At 33.8% G+C, this 9949-nt stretch overlaps 1 protein-coding gene across 2 annotated transcripts; it reads left to right on the top strand.

Moving 5' to 3' along the window:
- The first annotated feature begins 307 nt into the window (after positions 1-307).
- On the top strand, positions 308-7508 carry LOC127726531 (uncharacterized). Of its 2 annotated transcripts, none has more exons than XR_007993559.1 (7): positions 308-446; positions 939-1107; positions 2649-2837; positions 3162-3411; positions 4706-4912; positions 5455-5851; positions 7031-7508. XR_007993559.1 is itself a non-coding variant. In XM_052233913.1 (7 exons), the coding sequence occupies exons 1-7, from the start codon at positions 323-325 to the stop codon at positions 7179-7181; spliced, it is 1479 nt and encodes a 492-aa protein (XP_052089873.1). In that variant the 5' UTR covers positions 308-322; the 3' UTR covers positions 7182-7508. The 2 variants fall into 2 exon arrangements, 1 of the variants encoding a protein (XP_052089873.1); XM_052233913.1 differs by having other exon boundaries at positions 3162-3403.
- The last annotated feature ends 2441 nt before the right edge of the window (positions 7509-9949 follow it).

Raw genomic sequence — 9949 nt, 5'->3', positions numbered from 1 at the left:
AAAATGTCTGAGAAAACCGTGGAAATCACAAACAAAACTAAACAGAAATAATATAATGTATAAATAAACTGTTTTTGCATTTTATCAATATTCATGTACACACTAATTATAGCAAATAGGGAAATAAATAGAACAAATATGTTCCCACTTCAGATTTTTAATAACTCAACTTGAAAATAGATAGCTTTATCCTTGATAAGTAAAGTATTTTCATTGAATAATTCGTCAATTGTGTTCATCAGATAAGTGTAGACGGAATCAAACACACCTCCAATCGCATTGCTTCATGTAATAACATGTATACGGACCCACACGCTATAAAATGGAACCTATTATTTTACAGAACAATAAACATGGCCTTACAGTTTGGACGACGTCTGTTTTTATCGTAGGAAATATAGCAGGTGGTGGCGTATTAGCCCTACCAAAAGCTGTTGAAGATACAGGTAATATATTATTGAATTACAGTTTATAAGAGTTTTTGGAAGTTTAAGACAAAAATTGCGTTTTTATCTTGTCAATTCATAAATAGTCCACAAGAAAAATGAATTAAAAGATACCGTTAACCCACCCTAATCTTTATCCTGAAATTGTAGTCTGTATTCCATTGTTATCAACGGAATTTATTTGCAAAAAATCTAAATCAATAATTTTTAGATAGAGGAGTAATAAAAACATTCCTTAATACCTCGTCAGTTAGTCTCTGGCTGACAGCAGTCTCATTGGCAACTGTACCATATCTTGTCATTTCTATAAATAAATATTTGTTAATTCTAAGAAATCTTTAGACCATTTATCTAACTCATAAAATTTTTTAACCATCATCTAATCTTTTGATGAGTTTTTCTAAGACATCAATTTTACATGTTTTTGGAATAATTTGTTTCATGTATATTATTTTCTATTTACATAATGATTTTCAGTATAATATTATACAGGTTGGATCGGGTTCATTTTGATTATTGTCTTTGGAATATTTTCTACATACACTGCCACATTAATTGGTGAATCGTGGGTAATCATTCAAGAACGGTATCCAGAATATCGATCACATGTGCCAGATCCTTATCCAGTAATTGGGGAGAAAGCATATGGCAGAAGAGGAAGGTAATATTGTTATATAGGTAAATTTTAACTAAAATCTATATACTAGTATACGGATTACTACATGTAATTAAAGGGTAGTATAATATTCTTCATTAAAGTCCACACATCTCAAACAAGGATATTTGTACATTTTAGATATATCATGTTAAATAGCAACATTCATACAGCGCCTGCATAGTGAGCATATATCTCCCGGGGTATGCAGATTTGTCGTTTCCGAACAGGTTTTTTTTTTGCCGGAAAATTGCAACATACTAGAATTTATTGAACCAAATGTTCTTATTTTTAAAGTTTGGGTCATCTCTTCTCAAGTTTGACAGACCCAAAATTAATTTGACCATTATGATTGATTGATTGATTGTTGGTTGCTTAACGTCCAGTGGCAAATATTTCATGCATATTCAGGACGAGAACAAATTAACAATAAATACAATAGGTAGGTTCTGTAATAGGGGCTTCCGGGATTAAGGTCGGAGAAATTTAGACTGCCACAGGAAATGAGGGTATATTGGATAGGACAGAAATTTAGCCTTGCAACAGGCCACCTACGGACCCCTCAAAGAGTTGTTGCAAGGGTTCTTAACGTGCAAAGAGCGTGGCACTCTCTTTACACGAGGCATCGGATTTAACGTCCCCATTCTGACCGGACGTGACTGCGAACTTGTACATCCCGCACAGCCAAACGGACGCCCCACTTTAGCGAGGGTTTTACCGCCGGTCGGAGGAAGACCAATGGTGACCATATTTCTATTCCCCAGTCACCCTTGGGGGTTTGACCATTATGTAATATCTTGTCACAGAGGGCCATGGGTACGTTCCAATTGTCGTAGCCAGAATTCCGTCCTCTTACCGAATACGACTTAAATGACATCAAAAATAAAATCAACAGACGCAAAATAGAGCAGACAAAACCTTAAAAACTAATCTTTAGTATTATAATAATTAACTCATGGCATGATGCTAATAAACAAGAAATTGCCCAAGCGCTCATTAAAATGATTTGTTTATAAACCTTCACAAGGAAATTATTCAAAAATATTCAGGTCGAGATCATATTAAATTTTTTAAAATTATTAGAACCCTGTTTTGTACGTTCGGATAAGCTGATATGCTTATCTGCTAACTTTCAAAGATAAATTTCTCCAGGAATAAGATCAACCCTATAAAACACTTTATTCTATGTCGTCAAACGTCTGCTATTATTCGAAGCTTGACAAAAAGCCAACAGACTACATGTACTTTGCTTTTCGTTTTAGTTTGACGCAACCTTTGAATTTTTTTTTAATTTGTTTATAAATGTTGTTCAACTTCGTAATTCATTTTTGGCCTTTTAGCTGTTTAGATTCGAGCGCTACTAGTTAAGTATATGCGTACGAAACGCGCGTCTGGTGTTGTGAATTATTAGCGCAGTATCATTGGTGATTCCCGCGCCTTTTGCAATTACGATGCCACGGGAATATCGACATGATTTCAAGCATATGCGAACCATATGTGTAAGAGAATAATTTTGAGTTATCTGTTTTATTATCCAATTATTATAGAAACATTGTGAACGTTGTGATGAACATCTACAACTATGGCAGTGCTGTGGTATATATGGTGTTAGCTGCTGGAAACATCGAGACGTTGTTGGCAAAAGTGACAAAAGATATATCTTTGTGCTATTGGCTAATCATATTAGCCGGAGTCCTAGCACCACTTATATGTTTTGGAACACCAACAGATTTCTGGTAAAATAATATTTATGTTTAGTATTATTAACTGATTTTTAGTGCAATAGGTAGATTGTTTAATCAAGAAAGGGACAGCCATGACGCACTATTTTATGATTCCTTGTTAAAAAGATATACACTCGAAACCAACTGTTTGACCCCACCACCTCCACCAAACAAAAAAAAAAAAGAAAATGTAAGTTTTATATTAATCTAAACATACTGTGAAGGGAACTACGAAACTATTTCCGTGATGTTTTTCTCCACGAAATGCTACTAGTAATTAATTTTCATTTTTTATGGAATTCACTAAACAACCATTATTGCATCCTTTTATTACAGGCCGATAGGCGTGGGAGCCACGTTTACCACCGGTATAGCGTGTATTTTGATAATTATCCAGTCACTAAACGACAAGGACCAACACAAGCCTGTTTCCCATTCAACTACAGACCCGCTTAAGTTTTCTACATCATTCGGAACAATGGTGTTTGCTGTTAGTGGTCATTCGGTACTGCCTACCATAATAAATGACATGAAGAAAAAGGAAGATTTCAAAAAAGCAGCTTTCCTTGGATATGCAAGTAAATTTGTAAGCTTTGTTATCTCCATGGTAAATAGTTCGAGCTTTAGTGGTGATCTATCGGATAAGGCACTTACCATAGTAAATTAAACCGTTTTCATTTTAAATTTTCAAATTTGGTCAAGCTATCAGCTAGAAAATTTATAAGACAGATGATGTATACATATTGACGTAGTGTTAGAAAAGCCAATCCACTGTTTTATAATGTATAATCCCGTGGCTTTTAACGGGAATAACATGGCGGTTGTTACTAATGAAGCAGATCCGAATATCCATCCACAGCATCACCGCGGGTTAAAGAGTGGTTGGTTTGTGTCGCTTTGTCTTAGTTTTCTGTTTGTTATGCTAACTGTCGTTTCTATTTGTTCAAAGATGTTCTCTGATTTTGTCTTTAACACATTGTTTTCGATTTCCCCCTTGTGTTACATGTATATAAGTGTTGGGTGTTAGTGGGTGTAAAATAATTTGCTTCCCAAAGTTTGGTGAAGAAAGTTTGATCTGTCATTAGAAGGGGTGAATCTTCAAACTAGCTTGTTTGATTAAAAGTAACTGCGATTGGTACATTATTTTTCACGCTTTATTATTAATTTTTTTCAATTATCATGAAATCTCGTATCGACAATGTTGTACATTATGCTTTACATGCGGTAAATTTCTACAACGACAATCTCAAAGAAGAAAGAAAAAAAATCAAACATCTTATTTACTTTTTATATGTGAAAACTGAGGCAGTTGTTCGAGGGAATTTCTTTTCTAATTCTGACCCATTTCCCAAATCGGGGGTGTTTAGTGAATTCAACTACCCATTAAACATACCTCAGTGTTGCAAATTTGCTAAATATGATCCTGTGAAGCGTTAAAAAAGAGGGACGAAAGATACCAGAGGGACAGTCAAACTCATAGATCGAAAACAAACTGACAACGCCAAGGCCAAAAATAAAAAGACAAACAGACAAATAATAGTACAGATGGCACAACATAGAAAACTAAAGACTAGGCAACACGAACCCCACAAAAAACTGGGGGTGATCTCAGGTGCTCTTGCTTTCGCCTTTTTGGAGCATTTAAATCTTATGGTATTTAGCCAAAATCATGGCATTTTTTTCCCCATTAAACATACCTCAGTGTTGCAAATTTGCTAAATATGATCTTGTGAAGCGTACTCCGGAAGGGTAAGCAGATCCTGCTCCACATGTGGCACCCGTCGTGTTGCTTATGTTATTACAAATCCGGTAAATAGTCTAATTCGGTAGGTCACATTCGTGAAAAGGGAAGGGTATTGTAGTTAATCGTCTATTTGCAGTTGTGTTAATGATGTATATGCCAACAGCAGTTGTAGGATACATGGTGTATGGAGAGAATCTCAATGAAAATATTATAAAGAGTGTGTCAGCTGGTCCATGTGCCTATACGGTAGAGGTTTTGGTTACGTTACACTTGTTGTTGGGTTTCATTATCTTGATGAACCCTGTCTGTCAACAGTTAGAAGCTAAACTTGGAGTTTCACCAGGTACGTATACAGTTATCTCCATAGATCATGATTATTTTTTATATATGTAGTTTACAAATGTGCATGTCTTAAGCGGAAGAGAATGGATATGGTATATGAGGTAATAACACAGAATTACTCGGAAAAAAAATAGAGAGAGAACATTTTCATTGCTGTTCTTCATCTCAAAGCCACAGTGAGGCATTTGATATTTGTTGTGGCATTGACTCCATTTCAAGCTTGAAAAAGAAGGTATGCTTACACGCATTCAGTCAAATCAGTGTTTTCGTGAGATTAGATTTAGATGCTGACATGTGCTGTAAGAAAAATATGAATCAACTACAATAAAATATTGAAAAAAAACTAATAACCTGATAGGAAAAAAATACATCTGTATAAAAGGTAATTCAGCAAGGAAATGTAATTTTAACCGACATCGTTAATTTTAAAGTGAAAACAAATAATACTTTTATTCTTTTGTGCAAAAGAGAATAGCATCAAGCAAGTTTTGGTGCCATAACGTCAATATAACAAAACATTTTGCCATTTTTTTTAACTTTTAGCATTCACCTGGAAAAGATGCGTGGTCAGACCTTTAATTGTCATATCAGTATTGTTCATTGCCGAGTCTATACCACATTTTGGTTCGATTTTATCACTTGTTGGTGGTTTGACAACAACACTTCTATCGTATGTCTTTCCATGCATATTTTATACGAAACTATGCAAGAATGATCACGTAACTGAGAGAAATACAATTAAGAGTAAAACTGACATACAAAAACAATCGGAATCACAATCGCTATTGGAAAGTATAGATAACACAGGCTCATGGCAAATAAGAGAACAGTCCAGCACTCCTATAGAAGACGCAGCATTAGTGGGAAGAAGAGAACATTCCATCACTCCAGTTGATGTTCGACGAGCTATTTTGCATAATACAAGGAATTCTTCTGAAATGTGAGTATTGTAAAAAAACAATGAATATATATCATGTATATGTAAAAGAAAATTACGCAAAGTCGACATTTATGTAAAAATTTCGAAATGAATATAAAGAGAAGTAAATTTTGCAAAAGCAGGTTAATCTTAAAAGAGAATTGAATATAACTGCTATGATTGGCATAGTCATAAAACTGGCTAACTGCCAATTTTGTAAATTTCTTGACAATTGAATTATACATGAAACTAAAAAAAAATTACCTTTAATTTAACCCGATATCGGAAAATTCAAACTCAAAAAGCTTGTTCAGAAATAGGAAATAAAGAGAAAATAGATTTTCCGAAGAACCAACGTAAACTTATTAATAAATTTACCTCTAATCTCGTTCAATCAATCTAATCCAAATCATATTGATTTCACTTATACAATTTTGATTTTCATATCAGATGTTGTAAAATCTTGATTTTCATACTTGTCGTTCGGAAATCGTAATTTTATTTCATAAAAACTGTGAATTTTATCAGATACATAAAAATAGTGTAATATGATACAATTAACTATTTTCAAGTTGTGCTTCTACTGTTGAAAAGAATAGTTTTGATAAACGTCAATGAGACAGCTACACATCGATACTAGTAACAAAAAGAAATCTAGAGTTCTTAGACTATATGTACATGTACAGTCTTCTTTCAGGAATCTTAATATATAGTCTTTCAGCCTTGGCTTTCATACGAGCCAACCCCATAAAAATTACAACTAGCGCAATATATCTTCAATTGATTAAGAAATGCAAAGCACTTTTATACTGAAGCTGTGCTTTACATTTTACGGTAACCGTATTGATAATTATTGTTATATTAGAGAATATCTTGAATGTTGTACTTTACTTCTATATATCAAAACTGATATAGTTTCTAATATTTTCGAGAAATAAGTCAACATATCCCTTGCAGTGTAAAACTTACATGTACATGTATCATTTGTTAGATATTTAGACGCAGGTGCACATGCGCATTGCATAAATAATTTCATAAATATCCGAGAGATTGTCCATTTATAAGTTCCTCTTACCTTAAGGCGACAAAACAATTATTTGATACGAAGAAATTGCAACAGCAAAGAATTTGCGTAGATATATCTTGCAAAAAGTCTGATTAATACTTAACGTTTTAAAGCAAATAGTCTTTCTCTTTCAGATATATTCCACTGTGGCAGAGAGTTTTCAGTTTAGAGATTATATTTATTGGAATCATAGGTGGCGTTGCGGCGACTGTGTCTGCCATTATTGCCATAGCTAGTCCAAATAGTTTATCTGTACCGTGCTATGTTCATCTACAAGGAACGTAAAGATTGGCAATAGATAATGTTTAATTGCATACAATGCAAATTTTTCAGTGTTTTAAACATCTTTAATAAAGTGTAAAAAATATCATGATAAATGTGGTGAACAATGGTACCCTTTTCGTAGTGGACGATTTATTTTGAATGCTTTTGTAAAATTGTCAAAGGATACATTTTTTTTAATTAACAAAAAGTTTGTTTATAGATAACCTTCGATAATTTGTATCCACATGTAATCTGTTTTAAGTTTATACGTGTTTTACATGTTTTTATACGTATTTTACTGTCTAACTTGTTGACTCTGAACAATCTTAATAGATGTTATTTATTAGATCTTGACTTAAAGTATTATTATAATAGACACTTGTTTACTATCTGAAGTTTTTGATAGGTATATAGTTTTGCTACGTGTTGAAGGTCTCACTGTGACTTTGAGCTGAAGAACAGCAAGAAAAGCGCAGTTCCTTTTCTTGTTGTGCTATTTGCTGTGTATGTACTGATTTTGTGTCATGGAGGATACCCCATATCCTTTCTTTTCTAGTAACACTGTTATATTTAGAATCATTAGGAATCAGAATCACGAGTATATAAAAACAAATTAATCGATGACATGATTTTCAGTGCGCACAACACGTGTGTCTGGGATGACATGTATCCAGTACGCTCGAGACACGTGTGTCTAGAATAACTTCCATTCGATACACTCGAGACACATGTTCCTTAAATAACCTTTATCCGGTACGCTCGAGACACATGTTCCTTAAATAACCTTTATCCGGTACGCTCGAGACACGTGCGTCTGGAATAACTTTCATTCGATACCCTTGGGACACGTGTGTATGGAATAACTTTCATTCGATACACTCGAGACGCCTGTGTCTGGAATACGATTCATCAGGTTCCCTTGACTCGATACCAAACGAAAGTTTTAAAAGCTTAAAAATATACAAGAGTGCAGATAATGTCTCGCCTGTTTATATGATCATAATTGAAATTTATGTTGAAAGTCTTCAACGTATACTACAAGTATCACACAACCTTAACAAGGTCAGAAGAACCCTATCAGACGAACATGTACACCTTATAATCATTCCATACACAAAATAAAGTTGACCTATTGTTTACCGTATATCTGAGAAATAGACCCAACCACAAAAAACAACGATGACCAATATACCATTTAAAAGTAGGTTAAGGTCAGATTAACATTGGCAGGCAAACATGTAAAACTTTACATTCATTCCATACACAAGTATAGTTGATAAATTGTTTATAGTATCTTAAACTTAACCTTGAACACTGATCCATGAAATAAGCTCAAGGTCAAGCGAACCCTGCTTAGCGTAAATACACGAACATGTATTACCCTTGCAGTGATCTTATAATGAGTGAGAAAAAAGCATTTCGTAAGCAGTTGATGAACCGTGAAAATTAGGCCAGGGACGGTAGTCATTTTACAGACAGAAACTTCATAACATAAGGCATCTGTTGTTTCCCCGGTTTCTAACATCTTAAAAATAAAGCTTTATACAAATATATTTATGCCACCTACTGCTGAGCATCACTCTTTCTCTAATGTTCATGCTTTTTTCACATGTCTCGATCGGTGTGAGAAATACATTTCTCATCTCTAGAGAAAACTTTGTTCTCGGCAGATGATTGGTCGAAATTTCAATTATGACGTCAAATTTTCTTGATTTCATCTTCATTTTCTATTGTGACGTCATGGAAAAAAGGCGACTATGCCTGATGACGTCACATATAAAGAACATGTAAATTAGAGAAACAGATTCCATCGCTATATCTCGTGTATTACGATATTTCTCCGCTCTCAACAGTTAAATTGTAAATATTAAAAAAAAAATCGTCAAGCCTCGCGTTTTAAATTTTAAAATTTAACTGTTGAGAGTGGAGGAATATCGTTACACACTTGATGCAGTGGTGGAATCTATATTTTTTGCATTAAACAAAGCGATGAATTTAAACGTGTTTGATCATAAATGGAAAACGAACAAAACAGAGCGTAAACGTTGAGTGTCAAATTGCTCTGAGGGAGTTGCAATCATGCAATTAAAAAAAATTACTTTATCGACTAGAAGTTTACGGACAAAATACTTCACATGTGTATCTCAATTAAGTGATGCCAATAGAGAAAAGTAAAATCACAAAAATACCGAACTCTGGGGAAAATTCAAAACGGAAAGTCGCTAATCAAATGGCAAAATCAAAAAACACACTTCTTTGAGTTAAGCTTTTTTTTTCTTCAGTATGAAGTAATACAGTTCTTTCATCGGTATTTAATCCTTTGTAGTTTGAACAGAATAAAATGAAAAACTCATCAAAGATACCAGGCTTATATTTTTTCTTATTTCTTGTTTTCTTAACGTCCAGTGGAAAACATCTGAGGGTTAGAACAGATTAAACAATAGATCAATGAGGTAAGAAAAATATTTTTGGTCGATTAAAAGAGAGGCGAATGATACCACAGGGACATTCAATCTCATAAGAACGACATTTTGGGATATCAACTATATTGACCTTTGTACAAGTTGTGATTAAAAGCACAACATCTTCTTTCATTCATACCAATCAATGGCCGGGATCTATTGATACCTGATTGCTTAATGCCCAGTGACAAATATTTCATGCATGTTGTGGATGACCAATCTGATTGAGAGTATTTGCCATTAAACTTAATGTTAAGTTCTTTTAAAATTCAAATAATTTGATGCTTGAGAGGTACGAAAAAAATTTCAGAATGAAACAAAAAAAAA

Source organism: Mytilus californianus, unplaced genomic scaffold (genome assembly GCF_021869535.1).
Source record: "Mytilus californianus isolate M0D057914Y unplaced genomic scaffold, xbMytCali1.0.p SCAF_18, whole genome shotgun sequence".
NCBI lineage: Eukaryota > Metazoa > Mollusca > Bivalvia > Mytilida > Mytilidae > Mytilus > Mytilus californianus.
Note: the sequence above shows the minus strand (reverse complement) of the source record. Positions and strands in the feature narration are given on the sequence as shown.

Bases quoted from the DNA above. Each gene is read 5' to 3' on its own strand.
- LOC127726531 (XM_052233913.1), top strand. From the start codon at position 323: ATGGAACCTATTATTTTACAGAACAATAAACATGGCCTTACAGTTTGG. The intron at 3,404-4,705 runs GTAAATTTGTAA...GTCTATTTGCAG, and splicing joins AGCTTTCCTTGGATATGCAA to TTGTGTTAATGATGTATATG. The intron at 4,913-5,454 runs GTACGTATACAG...TTTAACTTTTAG, and splicing joins TAAACTTGGAGTTTCACCAG to CATTCACCTGGAAAAGATGC.